The sequence below is a fragment of the Embiotoca jacksoni genome, unplaced genomic scaffold (genome assembly GCF_022577435.1).
Source record: "Embiotoca jacksoni isolate LCO1_2020_lvr unplaced genomic scaffold, fEmbJac1.0.p SCAF_1, whole genome shotgun sequence".
In the NCBI taxonomy this organism is placed as follows: domain Eukaryota; kingdom Metazoa; phylum Chordata; class Actinopteri; family Embiotocidae; genus Embiotoca; species Embiotoca jacksoni.
Genome location: NW_027185229.1, coordinates 9,476,693 through 9,494,883, shown reverse-complemented (window position 1 = coordinate 9,494,883; position 18,191 = coordinate 9,476,693). Strand labels below are relative to the sequence as shown.

The window sequence follows — 18,191 nt, the reverse complement described above, 5'->3', positions numbered from 1 at the left end:
ACAGACAGAACCGCCTTTGCTCCATCTGAAGTCAAAATATGAATCTAAATAGCCTGGAAAATGCATTTTTTCCCCCCACCAATAGATCCCAGAAGTGGCACGGGGCATCATCACAGGGAGGCATTCAGAGCACAGACAGACAGCGCACACTGCTTTGGCTGCTCCGCCGTGCGGTAGGAGGGGTTGTAGTGACGCTGTTATCCAATGGGCACCGGCTTCTTCTGGACCGAGCGCAGCATCTCTGTCTCAGCGGCACTTTTGCGCCAGACAAGTAGGGACGGTATATTCAGCACTCGAGAGGAAGAAACAGGGCTCCGGGAATTACTGAGGTGTATTTGGCGAAGAAGACTCTTTTCCCTTTTTTTTCTTACACGCGGTTTTGCAAAGATGAACGTTGGCTGTGTCATCTTGGCGTGCACCTTACTTGTGGGCGCATCCTCGGTAAGATGAGTTAATGTGTACATGTTCTTTTCGGCTGACAGTACGGGGGAAGTGCTGCACTGCTGTAGTGCTTAGTTAAGCTTTGCAGCGCCCGCAAGAGCACTCGAAAGTGGCTGTGAACGGCTTCACTTTCCGTCGTAGAGTTGCGCTATAGACAGCATGATGCTTGTAATGGAGCTGAAGACGGTACATTTTAGGTCAAGAATGTTTTTGTCTGTCTGTGGTGAAAAAGTCAACGAGAACTCTGTTCGTTAGCCTCCCCATCCCCTCGTCCAAAGAAACTGCAGTACATTATTGCAGAGGACAGTCCTTTCTATAGAGGCTTCTCGTCATGTTGGCTGTGATCAACTTCGTTTACGCACTGTAATTTCTATATTTTGGGGCTCATCCCCTGGTGAACGAGTTGGTGCTTATTGAAGAAGGATAATTTTAGAGGAAAATCAGCACTATAGTTTTTCTTTTTATTTCCAAACTTGAGTAAATAGTGCACTAGAATTGACGTCCAGTCACGGAAATAGTACGGACTTTCCTGCATCATAAAACAAAGTGCAATGTATTTTCTTTAGGGACATAAATTGACGAGATAAATCTGATGAATCAGATGAATGGCATTCTTCATACAGTCTTCCTTCCTTCCCTCTTCTGTGAGCCTGCAGCAGTGCTTATATATCAACAATATGTTTTAATGCATTTGGCTTCTTTTCTCAAATTCCTTGTCACACATGCACACACACTCCAATCAGCATGAAGTCTACGCTGTATGTTTGAGTTAAATATTTCATGCAGGCCATAGTCATCATCTTTAAAAAGCTTATCTTTACTGTTACCTATAACTTTTAATGTGGTTAAAAATATGATTAAAACATTGGTGTGATTTTGAGCTTTAGAATGCTTGTTCCCTCTTTAAGTATCTGTCAAGAGACTTTATGTTTCACCACAGTGATTCTGAGCACATTTCTTAAGCCCCAGATGTGGACTATGATGGTTCAAGTGCAGCACGCTGTAGTCTGAAGTAAATCACTCACAGTGGCGAGGGAGGTCCAATACCAGCCCTGAAAAGGCTGAGATCAGCTCGTGACCCCTCGGCCACCAGTCAATTTGCCAATGCTTAACAGGCCGTCTTGTTTTTTTTCCCCAGGGGAGTAAGGCAGTCCAGCCCCTGAAACCCCCCTGCAGACCGGGCTTCTCCCAGAACTTCTACACAGTGATTGTCTCGAGAGACGTGCTGCATGGCCAGAGCATTCTCAAAGGTAAGTCTGCCGCTGCTGGATCTCATTTATTGACTGATGATATTTTCTCTGCTCTGCCCAGATGTGTCCCCCCATCCAACCTCATCTTGTGATTGAGTGAGTAAGTGTGTGTCTATGCTTGTGTGTGGGGGGACATATATTATGGTGTGTGGCTCTCCATCATTCCCTAAAGAAGGTCAGAAGACACTCAGGTTGTGGCTGTGCAACAAAAGCAGCTCATCTTGAGCACAGGCATACACATTATAGGCAGAGGCAGAATTTGAATGAGGCTAGGTGAAACAAATAGTGTGATGTGATTAAACATGACATGACAGCCGAAGTCTGAAGCATTCTGTTCGAGAGGTGTCATTTGATATGAAGTGTCATTGATAAATGAACATCTACTGATTGCTGTAAAAACAATATATTTCTTCGTTTTTGTTTGACTAAGCATCAAGCTCAGAGCAGTCTAATTTAAAAAGCCTGTCTTCTACTCTGCTTGTTGCAGCTGAAAGCCCCAAACTTTTATTTTATTTCCACTGTTCATTGTAATATGTTTTCCTGCCTCTTTTTTTTTTTTGAGGAATTCAATTCTGTTTTTATTTGCTTCGTTTCTTTTCAGTGCAGTCAGTGTACTGTGTCTACTTTGAGTTTCATTCCCTGCCATGTGAAATTCTGCCATAGTGTCTTCACTGTGTCTCCTCTGTTTGCTGGTGAATCTGAACCATAATGGAAATTAATCCCTTCCAGAATCCCGATTTGCATAATTGACAGATAAACAACACCTTTGACATTCACTGGATATGGTTCTATAACACAGACCGCATTTAATGTCGAGATTCAGACTTATGGATGATGAAATTAGCTCCAAGTGGAGGACAGAGGAGGGCTTGGAGTTGCTCTATATGACTTAAGCATTTTGAGTATTTGAAACTCACATTGTAGGTTTCTGCTATGAGAGTCAAGGGACTGGATTTTAGTAAAATGTTTCACATTTCCTTCTTTTTCTTCCCCGCAACCTATGAGATTGTTACTCATACTTGTGGGGAACAGCTTAACAACAGCGTACAATAAGCTTAGCTCTCCCCTGACACTCTGCTTTTATAGCCAAATATTTGTCTATTGTTACGTGAAATGCTATTTGGCGGGAGGAAATGGCATTGTCATTGTAACAGATGTTTGAGCATTTCCTGACTGCAAGCGAAACAATTGAATTATTCTGCAGGTTATTTTGTTATTTAGAAAGCTGACAAGGACAGTGCAGCCGGTCAGTGGGGAGTCAGTTCGCCTGAAGGGGCTTGCGGTTTAAGGTTTCCGCCTGTTTGGAAATGGGTTGAGGCGTCCTTACTGACCCAAACAATGTTAAGAGGTTGATGTATCCAGACAGATAACGCATGTTGGTTCCGCCCTTGTGTTTGTGTGTTTTTTGCGCACGTGTCTCGGGGGGGATGTTGCACACGCATGTGACATGTCATGGTGTAAATATTAGCTGCTAACACTTCGATTCAAAAAATTGTCACAGCTAAGCTCAGCTGCATCTATTTGATTTATCTCATGTGCTCCATCAGCTCTTGCTCTGATCCCATATTACCTTTGCTTCCAGTCTCTCACCTTCCTTTTATCTGTCTCTGTATTTGTTCTTTGTGAAAATCAATCCGAGAGCAATGCTGTCCTCCCAACTGGCCATTCAAGAGGATATGGGCTGCAGTAGCTTAAGTCCTCATGCAATGATTTATGTGCATGGCTCGCCTTATTGATGGTCTGTTTCCTACACAGTGGAACACAAAGTGGGAGGAAGCCTTTTATACTAACGCCACAATATGTATAACCCGAAACTGTCATTTTCCAAGAAAATGAATGGACCTGGGATGAAATGAGGAGGGGAGGGTCTGGGATGCTCTGGAGCTGGCTATAGGGCTGCTGGACTGCTGTGGGCCGTGGCTGTTGTCTCCCTGGAGAGACGGACAGTGAGCAATGGGGAAAGGAGCGACAAGCTGTGGCCCAGCAGGTGCAATGTGAACCAGGCTTTCTGAACAATATGTGCAATGCACCTCTTTTCATGCTCAGGTGGAAAGTTGACTTGTTTTTTTTCCCCGATTGTAGTTTTGATAGTTTGTGGGGAGTTTGGTTGTGACGACATAAAAATGTTCATGTCAGATTCATTAACACCAATCTGAGATAAATGATGTTGTGAGAAATAATTTCCTTGATGCTCTCGCTGTGTGCGCCTGTTTTTCACTCTGTCTGCTTTACAAACCAATGTGTTTGCTCAGAAGGCCTCACTGGTGTCAGGTCAAACTTTTCGTTACCGCTGACAATTTGCCAAGGCACACTAGTGATTAAAATGTTTGAATGTGTCACCTCCAAGGAACCCATTTATTTTTTATTAATTGAGAATATTCTATTAAAAATCAAATAGTTCCGAGTGAATTTTGATAATAGTTTTGCTTGAAATGCCCATCCCAAGTTCATATTATGCTGATCAGCTCTATCACAGTTTTTAAATCTGCTTCCGGTTTAGCCCAATGCTAAATTGAATAGGAATAAAATAATTAATTTGTGTTTCTTCTCAAATATGTTATCATACCGAATGGATGAAATTCTGAGAGTGAAAGAAGTCATTTCGTGGTGGTTGTAACGCCTACTCATTTCACTTAACCATCATTTGTTTATTCGTAGTTTTACGGACGCAACAGTAGCGCTAGAGTAGCCAATGACTTAAGCACATATCGACACTGTTTTTGTTGTCAGTCCCACCGGCAGAAGGGGGAAACAAAGGTTGAGCACCGCAGGTTTAAATGATGTACGATTTGTCATAAATACACCACAGTAATTTAAAATGCAGATTTTGGCCTTTCTTTTTTTTTACAGTTCTCCCTGTAGGTAAAGTGAAATGTATGTTCAAGTATTAAAGGTCATTTTAGAATTGTAATGCATCATTCAGTGCCCCCTTTGCTCACTCTTCACTGGCTTCATAGGTTAAACAGTCTGTTATGGCTGTATGGTTGACCATCGAAGACCTTTGTTTAACTAACTCACAAATCTCTAGTTGTACTGAATAAATCATGCCATGCATCCGTGGAACTGTTTGTCTGAGAGCTGGGCCAGGATTGGAGGACTGTGGCACACAGGCGAGCAGACAGCCTGGCCTTGAGTCGTGGTGCGTGCAGATCCCCCACTGTGGGCAGATAAGCCGTGAAAAGAAATATTCCAGTGATTGCACATCGCTGTGTAAACCATCACCTCGCTCCAAGAGCCGGAACAGACACCTCGGAACACGGACAAGGGGATGTGGCCTCAGCACAAAAGAAATTGATTTGAAATACAGTGCAGTCAGGATACTGTCTCTTTAAGTCGTTGTCAATGCACATTTGAAAAGACAACAGTGATGAGTTTTACCCTTTGGCCATCGCCAGTCCTGAAAAACAATGAAAAATGCCACTCTGCCTGCATATTTTTTCTTTGTCGCTGAGATTTTGTGACATGAGACATGAGTGGATCTATTAGTTAAGTGAGCATACAGGCTCTTTTATTAAAGTCTGTGCTTTGCCACCTCGAGTCCATACCGCCCTTTCAAAGAGAATGGGTTTGTTTTCATTTCCAGTCCCTGTGTTGTCTCTTGAATCACCGGAGATGAACTCACTCTATGAAAAAATAATGCCCAATTGGGTGTCTCGCTTCCTTCATCCCTGGGATTTTAATTCAAAATTGGGTTTTGCGGTGCATACAGGGAGAAAAAAATTAGACACACCGTACTTTAATCTAAAAGATTAATTTAAGGAGGATCCTGCCTTCATCAGCTGTACGCTTTCAGCATGGATTTCCTATTGTTTAATTCCATCTCTAAAAGTTACACATGCAAAATGACTTGTAACATGACCCCAATTAGACTACAGCAGGGAAATCTGGCAAAGAGCCATATCTGCTTTGAAACAGCCAGCTCGGCATTTGCTGTGCTGTGGAGAACTTCTGACTCCTAACCTAACATCCAAAGTGACAGGGCTTTCATAAGTACGTCCAGACCCAAGAACTGGAGGCGGGGAGGAGGCTGGGTGGGTGGTGGGGGATTATGTTTCCAGGCATTTGATAAGCGGGATGCCATTTTCCTTCTGACTCACGAACGTCTCTCTTGTCCTCCAGAGAGTCTTTCATCTCTGCAGCCAGGACCTGCAGTCTGTGGCGAGCTGATAGAATACAGGTACAGAAGATGAGCCACATCATTTCTCTTTATCTCGCCTGCCTTCTTACCAAACCAAGCTACGCTCCCATATCCCTCAAACTCCCTACAACATGACATACATGCTGAGCCAATTCCATCAAGCAAGCCACCCAAGATATAGTACATGCCACAGCACAATGCTTTTCATCCTGGTTTGTAGTCATTTCCTCTGTGGGGCTAGTAAGTGAAAAAAAGGGGTTTTGATCGATGGGAAAGCACCTGTCAGCAGAAATATTATTGTCAGGACCTTCACAGGAATTTGATTAGTTCTAGTGCACTGCGCTCTTCTCACTGTGCACTGGTATTAGCTTTAGTCTGATGGTTGGTAGCTGGGTCGTGGCATGTACTCTCATGGACATTTCATCTCAACATGGATAGTCTCATTGCTCTCCATATGGTGCCCATGGCGAGACAGGCATGATCCATCTCGAGCTCCTTGTATTTAGATGGTGATACGTTTTCAGAGACAAACCTAACACCTCAGACTCCTGCTGCATTTAAAAAAAAAAAAAAAAAGCCCCCTCTCTGTTTGCACTCCACGAGGTAAGATTATGCAGTAGATCTACATTTCCTGACAAAATAGAGGTTAGTTAATTGTGCCCTGAGTTCTAACCTTCAGACGGAGCTAAGTACGATAATATCAGACCTCAGATTGCAATAGCAAGAGCTGGCGGCTTTGGGTTAAATCATAGAGAGATTATAAGGAAACTTTTGATGGTGTTAGCCAAAAAGGAGTCCTTGGCAAGGGATTAATGGATAAGAAAGAGGGCTGTGTTGGACGAGGAACTTGAGACTTCACTGTTGTATTTCAGGAGTTGAGACGAGGGCAAATTTAGAGAAAAATATTCACGGATGAAGCTTAGTGTTTTTTCTTATTTCTCAGAAACTGCCTCCAAATTACAGTTTAACCCTCGTCAATGACGCCCTTTTCTACATCCATTATGAAGAAAAGCAGCAGAAAGCTGTCTTTTGAAGAAACGAGCACCACCTCCACCACCGGTGACCTCGCATTCTGTGAATACTATTTGCATTTGTTATTGAAAACCTTTTTTAATTGACCATCCTCTCTCGCAATCAATGTGTATTAGCACTTTGCATCTCGGTGCACTTTTAACGATCTGTGGCCTTGATTAAGACTCCATTGGCGTTTTTTTGTGTTGCGGTGCAGAAATGAACCATTTCCCCTACAGGAGACCTCTGTTTCACCTTTTAGCTGCAAGTGTAACCCAGAATGTACCAGTTCATTACAAAGATTTCCTCCCTCCTCCACACTCGCAGGATTTACATGCATCTGAATACAAATCAGGTCATCAGTATTGAGGTGGCGTTTCTACAGCTCAAATTATTCACTTGCATGCTAATACTCTTGTTTATATTGTCACACTTTTGTGTCATTTAGGTGGATTATTGGATAGATGATAGTTATTACAATTAACAGAAAAAAAAATTTTTTTTAACTGAAACTGAAAAAAAGATTAAAAAGAAGTCACTCCAAACCTGGTTTGTCTGGAAACAATATGGAAAAGCTCAGTTTGAACCAATTTTCTACTTCTGTTATCATCAGTCTGAAATTGTGGCTTTTCAAAGTTGCGATTGGCTTTGAGTCATGTCATGCTTTCTTCCTTCACGAAATTAAATACACTCGGAAATAAAAAGCTAAAATTCATATAGTCTATGGACGACAAACATTCTCTGGCTGACCCCCATCAAGTCTCTGTGCCACTCTTGTGATTGTGTAAGTCTGTAATTACTTAGGCGTGGATCTCTATCAGAGCAGAGGATTCACAAATCTTAATATATATGTTCAGTTATTTTCCTGGACACAAAGACACCAAGTGGAGGAGGAGAGCCACAAATGGAGAAGATGAAGATATGACATCTTAACACATTTGAAGGCAGTCAAGATCATGATCTTTTCAAACCAGCTTTTTGTGCATTTATGAAACACACAATAGCACGTCCAGAAACTCCAAGCTTGTCAAGTTTTTGCATTCATCATGTATATGATTCACAGTATGTGTTTACTGAGTTATCCATCCCTGTATTGCGCAAAAGTGTGTAATACACTCGATGACACTGTCAGTGTCACGTTCAGGTGTGAAAAGTAAGGTGCCTCGGGTAGAGGCACAAAAATACTTTAAGGCGTGGAAAAAAAAAAAATCTTGTTTTGGTTTAGGTAAGTAATGTTATGTACGTCACGTAAGTAGCTTGCATTGACTTGAAACACTGGTCTCTTGAGTGAAAGTCATGTGTCTTTTCCATTTAAACACCCCCACCTTCTTCTTTACTTTGTCACATACCCTCCATCTATGACCCAGGTCATATATGCGTGTACTTCTCAAAATGTGACACTGACACGGTAAAATCAAGTGAACTGGTGGGTATATCACTTGCTTTAGCGTGATACCTTGCTGGAGAAACTCTACCTACCCTTAGCTGCCCTTTCGCTCAGCTGTGCCTCCTTAATCCCCCCCACCCACCTCCCACATCCACAGTCAGGGGCTCAAAGTGACATATCGCTTCTCACTTTATTGATGAATTATGGCCAAGCAGTTTGACCTTGTGCTGCTACTTGACCTCACACGTTCCCCAACACTCATATCCTCAGTCCGCCAGCACTGGAGGTGATGAAAAACACAGCCCAATCAAAATGATTTACGTTTGGCTCAACTCAACACACAGATCCTTCTAAGCTGCAGCTAAATTCATCTCCAGAGGGCCACTCTGTATTGTACTGTACAGCTATTTCTGAAGCGACGAGGCTTTGCTATTCTATGGCCTTAATTAAAAGACTACACTGTCAAGATTGCCTTTGTTCTACAAACTCTAATATCAAAAAGGTCCCTCGCCAGAGAGCAGCTCGGGCTTGACTTTGTCCTCTGGATTAATTCAACTTGGAATCTTTATTTGATCAGTGCGCCTGCATCATCTTGTTTTTACTATATTCTCTTGTTCATTTCTGTTTTATGCGCAAACACACAGTTGTTTATTCATATATAAACATTGTATATTTTGTGCATTGTGTGTGTTTTTCTGTGTATGTGTGTGTACAAGTGTTTGTAAGCAGCGCTTCATCCAGAGGGTGATTATCTTAAATGGAGAAATTAAAGGATTACAAACCAGCCCAGTAATCCAGCTGTCAATCTCACGGCTCATTAGTAAGCAAAGGAGAAAGAGAGGGAGAAAGACAGCAGTGAGAGAGACGTGGAGGCTGAGACAGCGAGTGGCATACCTGTTTCTACTAGTAAAGATTTAATCTTGTCAATCAAGTTTTGCGGTGCTCACTTTACCAGCTTAGATGAAATGCCTCATGGTAAAAGAAAAAAAGATTTAACTGTAAAATTCAATTTGCCACAGACTGTTTACACAAAGTATGACATCTATTAAATTGCACATTTTGGCATTAATATTCTGAATGAAGGCAACCTGGAGGTTTGACATTTCTCATAATTTCTGTTTAAATCTATATTATTTGTGCTCTTGATTGCTCTTCAGCTTCATGTACTCAATCCAGAATAGGTATTGTCACAGTATTCAACAGTTTGGGTTGAGTTCATTATTAGTTTAGTATTTGCACTGGAGAATGACACCTTTTTTTTACACCTTAAGAATTCCCATTGCCTTTGTGCCTGTCACCAGTACGAACACGTATGCTCAGTGTTACCAGCATTTATTACAGCTGCTGCTGTTCACAATTTTAAACAGCAAATGAATAAATGCAAATACAATGATGTACACAGCAACATACAAAGTGTGTGTGTGTGTGTGTGTGTGTGTGTGTGTGTGTGTGTGTGTGTGGTGTGTGTGTGTGTGTGTGTGTGTGTGTGTGTGTGTGTGTGTGTGTGTGTGTGTGTGTGCTGCAGATTAGCCTCAGTGTTGAAATATATACAGCACCTCTACCATTTTTCACCCGGCTCTGAGGCACATAAAAGAAACTGTTTGGGAAACGATGGCACCATAAAAGAAAATAGAAACACAAATCCTGACTCCATCATGGAAAGAAGGGGGAAAATTGCATCTCCTATGGCGGGGATGCTTTTTGGATTTGATTGTATCAATTTACTGTCTATTTTGATCTGAAAAAGCGGGCTGTGTGCAGGCTTTTTTGCTTCAGCACAGTGACTTGTGGATGCCTGCTGCTTGGAACTATTTGTTGTCCAGCTCCTCTCATGATTTGAAACTCTCCGCTTTTGGATTTTACATTTTTCATAGATTGCACTTCACCCGTTTAGGTGTTTAAGTTTGAATTCATTCTAACATTTAATTACCCACTTTCCACATGTTTTTAATCTTGTTGTCATGTTATAGGCCAGGCCTCTAGGTGTATTTCTGCTAAATATGTTGAATCTGACACCTTTTTGAGCAATGACTGGCTTGCTCTGTTGAAAAAAGGCAATTGTTAATACAGCACAGTATTACAGTATTTTTTCACAAACTGTTTGAAAGAGCTCATTCTGGCCAGGATTCAGATGGTTGATTTGGGAAATCACAATCCGGAACCATGCTTCGTCTTGTTGTAATGCAGATTTGTTTGTGGGAGGCCAACAAATCTGCAAATATGCTTTACTGACCAGAATAACTTGAATTTATTCTGTCACAGAACTGTAATACAACTTAATCCATTCTGTTTCCTGGAGTTTCTCATTGCCAGCTTTAATGTCAGTGAAGAATTACCTTTTTCTTTGTCTTTGTTGCTGCCTTGGCTCTCTTTCCAAGAACACATCTCAATTGTCTGTCTGATTGTTTCTCTCAGAATGCGATCGACTTAAGTTCTGCTACTGCTACTCTTGTGAATTTAGTTCCTTAAAAAAACTAAGGCACCAAATAAAAGACCACTTAACTGTCAGACGTCTGTCAGGCCAAAGCATTGGAGGATACCGTGTCAGTGTCAGGTTTTACATCTGTCGTGATGAAGTACGAAGAGTCTGCTTAGGGTGGAGGTGGGGCAGTTCAGTTGGACCGACAGGACTTTCATCCAGATGATCAGTGTTCGAGTCTGTGGGAAAGCAAAAGTTAATGTGGATTTATTTTAAGTAATGCAAGTAAGTTGTGTGATGTATGTAACATTACTTACATAAAATGACTTAACCTAAACAATGATCTTATACATTTTAACCAAACCCTGATCTTTTACTAAACCTGTCCATGTGTTTTTAGGTGCCTAAATGTGTGTACGTTTCACGCCTAGCTAAGGCAAAACATGGTACTGACACTGTGGACTGACAGGTGTATTACAAGCTTTCGTGTAATAGTGGGTTGTGAGAGCTGCACTCAAACGGGACGAGCAGGTCACACACACTACTTATACGTCATATACACACTAATGCACTGACATACACTTTAACACTACTTTACAGGTGAGTTCATTGTGGCAGAGGCCACTGTAGGTTTCTGCACAAATGTTAAATGTGCCAGTATACTATTAGCTTTGACCTCCAGATGTTTTTATCATGTATTACAATCATCCACATGCAGACCTTAGTTTCTCCTCAAGAGAACAAGCAGGTAGTTGAACTGCCAGGTCAAAAAGATTCATTTCTAAATGTGATTGTGCCTTTTGTACTGCTTGCGCACTTCTTGACATATCTGCGCGTTGTGTGGATAGAGGCACAGTGCAAATACCCACTAGAAGGTTATAGCCATCGGCTAGCAACAGTGAAAAATCCACACGAAGCATCATTACTATGCCGAAGATGTCCCAGTCTTACACAAAAACATGTCTTTTGTTGTCTCCATAGCAAGACGGAGTTTATTCAGTATGCTTAAACTTAACATTTTATTCTTTATTTAGTAAGAGGCTGGTAATTTGTAGCAGTACAGAAGAAAATGTGGGGTTGAGGACCCACTTTTTTTGATTGAAATATGGGAGCAAATCGATAGAGCCCTCCTTTTTGCTGGCAACGTGCAATGCAGACACATGCTGGTAGCATCGATCACAGCTTCAGAAGAATCACAGTTTTCCTCTTCTGCTTCGCTCTGTCTCTGTGTGTACCTCCCTTCTCCTCTCGTTCTCTTTCTCTTGTCTCTTTTCTCTCTGTAGCCTCGTTTAGGTTTTCAGATAAAAATAATAGCTCTGAGAACCAACAGAGAAGAGAGGGAGAGAGGAGGAGGGGCTGGTGGTGTTGGTGACAGTGTTTGTGCTCTGCACCACAACCCAGCAGTAAGACAATAAGAGGCAGTCTGACTAACTGTGGCCTCTGGGAATAGAAGCCTTCTTATTGCCATAAACAGCAATTTAGCCTGGGTAAAAGAAAAACGGATACAGCTATATTACTGTGTCATCATGATTACAGCCACCACAGGGCTGTGGCAAAGTGAATGATGGCTGTTCCAGCCAGGCGTCTATTTAAATGCAGTGTCAAATTTATAGCCGTGTAAACCAGTCCAACATCAAGGCTAATCCAAATGATGACATGTCAAAGCTGCCACAGATAAGTGAAAAGTGTTTTCGCACTGCTTTCTGCAGGATGGAGTTTGCTGCTCATTTGTGTCGCCGGTTTCCTGTTTGTTAAATATTATGCTGTTGGAATTTGCATACAATAGCTCATGTCTGTGCTTTAACATGGAGACATTTGATTTTAAGCCTCTGATCTACCTGTGTGAATTCAAACCAGAGGACATGGAAAGCTTTGAAAAGCTCTTTAAAAGTATCATTATGAAGCTGACAGTTAAACATCCTGGTTGAGTAAGCTCTGGTGCCCTGCAGTGCCACAGACCTACTGCGCGTAACTCACCTGTCATGAATAAACATCCAACATCCATAGATATCTGGTGGGTTTCCTGATTTCATATGATGATTCATGACTCGATTTGCATTTCTGTTATGCTTTTTCAAGACTATATTAAACCGCTGAAGTACCGTGCGATGCTTTGACCACCGCAATGGTCCTGCCTGTTATTTTTAACTGATAGCTTTTCATGCTTGGGTCAGGTTCAGGGCCTGTAGAGCTCATTATTGTAGAGCTGGGGTGGATGTTGGCAACAAAACAAGACCCTCTTCCACCTTCAGGCCTTGCAGCGTGTTAGATGAAATACGAGGAGGAGTTGGATGAAGGCCCGCACATCACGGCAGTCATATGAGTGATCAACATAGCAAGCTACAAAACAATTTACTCTAACAGTAGGAGTAAAAAAACGGGCTTATTGTCATTCTTCACTTTTCACTGCAGGACAATCTTGTTGAAAAGTACTTTTAAGAAAATAAAACATTTGCTGATGGCATATGGTTTTGTTCTTTTAAGTGCTAATCTGATGTAGTTACAGTGTTTGAGCAAGACATTTCATTTTAACTGTTTCTTGACTGCACTTTGGTTTTGGGACTATGTTTTGCATGTCTGATGAAACCACTTCTGGAACCAGCTGTACGTTTGATCTGTTGTTAACAGATTTTTAACCCTGCCTCAATGATATTTATCCTCCTAATGTTTTTATCACACAAGTAAATGTGTCATTTTAACCAAGAAAGAAATAGCTGCAGGCCAAAAAGTTGAGCAAACTTCAACTTAAGGCCCTGTTTTAGGTTTTACATCAATAGTACCTCGGGCTGCCTCCAAATAGTTGATGAGAAAAGTCTTAAAGTCTCAAGTTTTCATTAGTCATTTATACGCAGAAAAAAATTTACAACTTTATCCTTGCCCTGTCAGAAACGTAATATATCATTTACAGAAACATTTGTCATGCTAAACTTTTCCCTTAAGAAAGGTGGCCTTGTGGGTAACGGGTAGCATGTCCAGTGGGTCCTTATTGTGGGAGGTGAGCGATTTGTGAGAAGTAGCATTAGCAGCACATAGCTGCAACCACTGTGAAGTGTATGCTGACAGCAGTCATTAAATTACTGTGATCAGCCATAAATTAAGGCCAAGTTTCAGTATAACAGCTATCCAAATATTGTGCACTATGTGCAGTTTGTTTTACTCCAAGAAATCTCAGGAAATATCTCAATACTTTGACTTTAATCCCAAGTCACAGTGTGTGTCAGTTAGAGTTTAGCATTCATTTATCAGCTGCCAACAGATGGGAAAATGCAAAAGAATAGCTAACTTTGTCTTGTTAATAGGCATTAACAGAGACTCGTAGCGGTGCCAAAATGTAAGCTGTACCCTGCAAGTACTTGAAGATGCTGTTTTCACAATATTCTCTCAATCATTAACCCCCCTCCAGTCACTCATATGGTTTAATATGCAGACGCCTCATCCACTTGTCAGCACATTTTAACAGCATCCGGGAAAGAACTGGGGACTTCAGAGATATGCAGACAAGTTCTTATGTTAATGAATTAAGACATAGTATAATGAATTGTAAAGCTGCAACTAAACACACACACACACACACACACACACACACACACACACACACACACACACACACACACACACACAAACATACACAGAAGATAATTTTATTTGCTGGTGTAATTCTATCAAGACATCATCAGGAACGGATCACGTGGATCAGTAGCCCTCTCCTCTCCTCTCCTCTCCTCTCCTCTCCTCTCCTCTCCTCTCCTCTCCTCTCCTCTCCTCTCCTCTCCTCTCCTCTCCTCTCCTCTCCTCTCCTCTCCACCCTCATGTCTGTTTTTATTTTCTCCCTTTCTTTCCCATGGAAGACTTTTAGATCCAATTTGCAGTCCTCTCTGTGCCTGCATTGCCGTCTCCCTCAGCTTCAGTGTATTCACCAGCCTGAAGCTCTGTGTGAACTTCTCTTCACACTCTGGAGATTGTATCTGTCGTTCCAGGGAGAAATGGAGCAAAAAGGGGATAAGATGTTGACAGGGAATGTCTCTTTTCACTAGTTTATTGAACATATGATACATGGAAAACATATACTGTATATATACATCTGTGTGTGTGCATGGTATGTGTGTGTGCTTGCACGCTTGATCCCCCCTACCCACTGTTTTCAATAATCTTACCACACACCACCACAAGTCAGAAGCAGGGCCCTTGCAGGCTGCATTCTAAATACTCTCAAGGCTGGAGGCAAAGCAACATGAATTTCAATGAATTATTAAACAGGATTATTTATTTACTTCCTGCGCACCCTGAACCACCTAACTGGCAAATCTACATAGCATTTTTTTGAACCTGTGGCACATTTGTATGCATAATTTACTCTCATGGCTGACTATTTTCTTTAGGATGTCGAGTTTAGTCTATTTTCTGTACACCTTTGGGAATCAGACCAGTGGACTTTGAATTGTGCAACACTGGGAATTCTAATGGACACAGATTGTACATGACATTGTACTTACCTTCATGAAGTTTTTGAAATATCAGTGAGCATAATTTGTTTTGTTGCCATCATATGGTGCTTGTGAATTTTGGTTTGTTTCAGATTAATGACATTGTGTGAATCTAGTGGTATTGTGTGGTGGGTGTCTGTTTGTGTACGCACGTTTGTGTGTGTGTGTGTGTGTGTGTGTGTGTGTGTGTGTGTGTGTGTGTGTGTGTGAGAGACAGACTATGTTGGCTGTGGGAGAAAGAGATGAATAAGCGAGCAGAGAACTGGAGTCCTGCCAGCCCGTGAGACTCCGACGCACTGCAGATGAGCCAAACCTCCATCCATTCACATGGAGCTGTTTGTGGCGGGGTGACGACATGCTCCCACCATCAGTGTGTTTCTTGGTATTTGTGTGCTGCTATGGACTGTAAAGTGGCTGTTAAGTTTTCCTTAACATACATGGTGACTTTTTAAAAGCATGATTAACAATCAAACTAAACCTCATGAGCCGACAGCTTTGGTTTCATTGTGAAATTTTAATGAGAACATTTTACCAATCCCATGGTAATCAAACATATGTATTTATAAAACCCTGCCTGGGGTCATTAACGGCACAGTTCTCACCAAACATGGCACCTTAATAAAAAGCCAACATCCCATGTATAGTGGAAATGCAGTGTGTGTGACCTACGCAAATAGCACATGGATGAAATGTACATCAAGATGTAAATTACATGACACCTCTATTCCCTACTGTCTGAACCAAGCAGTAAAGATTTCTTTACCTTCTTCATCCATCCTTGTGATGAGGTGCGTACGTGCGTGCGTGCGGTCCAAGACCACACGCTTGAGGAGAATCCAGGGGAACAGTTAAACTACAGCAAGATCCTCCTAATATTACTGCCAGGAGTGCCGGATGCTGGGCCTTATACCACTGATAGAAATGTGAGTGTTTTGTATGTGGACTGAATCAGTTAATGAATAGACTCCTCAGGTATAATAAATGCACATGAATTGTGATTTGTTACACAGGCTTCTTTCCCTCTGAATACTACCAGTCAAACACTTTGCAGTCTAACAAGATTCATGATTATTGAGAAACTGTTGTCCGTTTTAGTGTAAGAGTGCTATCGAAATTGCTTATGCACTTTCATACACACGTGCACAAGCATACATTTTAAATGCTGCAATGCAACGCTTTATGTTTAGCTGGAAAGCATTTGATTTTAAAATGCATTTATGCACAGTGTGAAGTTCATGAAGATGCAAATACATGCTCTGTGGAAGACATTTTGAAACGGTCTTCCACCTTTAAAATTGATCTGGAAGTCAAGTTTTAAATGCAAGTTCTCAAATCAATTTTGGTGTAAAAAGATATGTAAAATGTAAAAAGGAAAAAGACAAAAGTCCAGCACAAATTGCTTTCTGTTGGAATGGTTTCAGACGGAGTAAAACGGAAAATCGTCAAAGATACCCTCCCACACAAAGGACAAATCTAACATGTGTGCAGCTGTAAGGAAGAACATTTTGCCACCATGCCAAAAATACAAGCTCATTGTAACACTGAACATCTGTGTTATAATGACACATTTATCTGTCATTACTATGACACACCAACATATTTTTTCATATTAAAATATAATTTTGTTATAAAAAGACACCTTTATTGCAAGAAGATTATTTACAAGGAAACATTGTTGTTTATGTTTTAGGACAAAAAGGACAGTTAAAGAAGATTTTTGTATATAAAAGATTTACCTTAAATAGTTGAAAGCTTTTAAATGGTGTTTTATTAAAAGATGCTATTTGCCTGAATCCAAGCACACTATTCCCAACAAGTCATTTTACCCACACGACCATTTGGGTCGTTTCTCCTTTCAAAATGACGCACAGGATTGTTTCTTAAATTACGACCATGCTTGGGTTTAGGCACAAAAAAAAAATCCATTTAAGGTTCGGGGAAGATAATGATTTGTGTTAATACAGGCTGACACCCACTGTGTCATCACCCAATGGTTTGTGAGGTACGGTTTTGAAGCCTTCAGTCTGGCATGTCGGCCCTCGCCATATTTGTTTTTTGGAGCCAGTAGTGACCGTATTTGGATGAGCTGGGGAGGAACAAGGTGTCGATATGACTGAGGACTTGAGGACAGTATGCTCACCCACCTATACCGGCAACCAGCATTCAAGCCAGGCATGCCCTCAAACACACCGGTCTTTTAGGCCTAATTTGTAATTAATAATGACATTTTTTTCAAAAGGACCACCAGAACACTGAGCAGAAGGAGTGCATTTAGCTAATGGCACCAACATGATTTGAATGATTGACTTTGCATTTCATGAGAGAAGTTGATACTTTTTGAACGGAAGTATATTTGAGCCAATGGTTTTATGGAGACAGCCCCTAATGGCCCTCCCCTGGTTTTGCACTTTAAGCAATACCATAGACTTTACTTTTTAGACCTGGAGACAATTTCCATATTTATATATAGTCTATGGGCTAAAATGATGACTTGAACTATCTTGTTGGTTGACAGCACAGGTTGCTTAACTTTACCACGTACCTTTGGGTAGTAAAAAGCTGCTTGCACAAAAGACCTTGGGGGTCATTTTAATGGTGGAGAATAGTCTCACTATTTAACATTGATGTTACTGCTAGTCTATTTTTTCTCTGAAAATGACTGAATCTTCCAACATTTTTATTTGTACATTTTTTTGTGTCCTCAGTAATAGCAGAAACTTGCTGTGACAATTGTGTGAAGTTGGAACAGGGAAAGTCTTTTGTTATAATGAAAAAAAAAAAGGTTGTAATAACAAGAAACCATGCATCATTATTTTTGAGAGACTGATTATTCTTTCTTGCGATACACTTTTGTAGTACTGCCCTGTGTTCAGGAGAAGGAACAAGTTTCAGCTGATTGTTGAGTTTCACGCTGCTGGTGCAGAGCAGACCTCTGACCTCTACCTCTCTCTGACCAGTCGAGCCAGCAGGGTTCATGCCATCAGCTTTTCCACATGTACAGTATGAAGCAGAGTGGAACCGCAGGTAGTAGTTTGATGTGTGAGCTCAGTGGTGTATCTGA

General features: G+C 41.3%; 1 protein-coding gene across 2 annotated transcripts in view; it reads left to right on the top strand.

Annotated features, from left to right (window-relative positions):
* The first annotated feature begins 224 nt into the window (after window positions 1–224).
* The window catches only part of cdh4 (cadherin 4, type 1, R-cadherin (retinal)), a 192,603-nt gene continuing 174,636 nt past the window's right edge, over window positions 225–18,191 (top strand). Inside the window, exons 1-2 of one of the 2 annotated variants that reach the window (XM_069153622.1) lie at window positions 225–441; window positions 1,580–1,691. In XM_069153622.1, the coding sequence (XP_069009723.1) occupies window positions 388–441; window positions 1,580–1,691 (166 nt within the window). In that variant the 5' untranslated portion in view covers window positions 225–387. The remainder of the gene's footprint in view (window positions 442–1,579; window positions 1,692–18,191) is intronic. The other variant, XM_069153693.1, reaches the window with a different exon arrangement.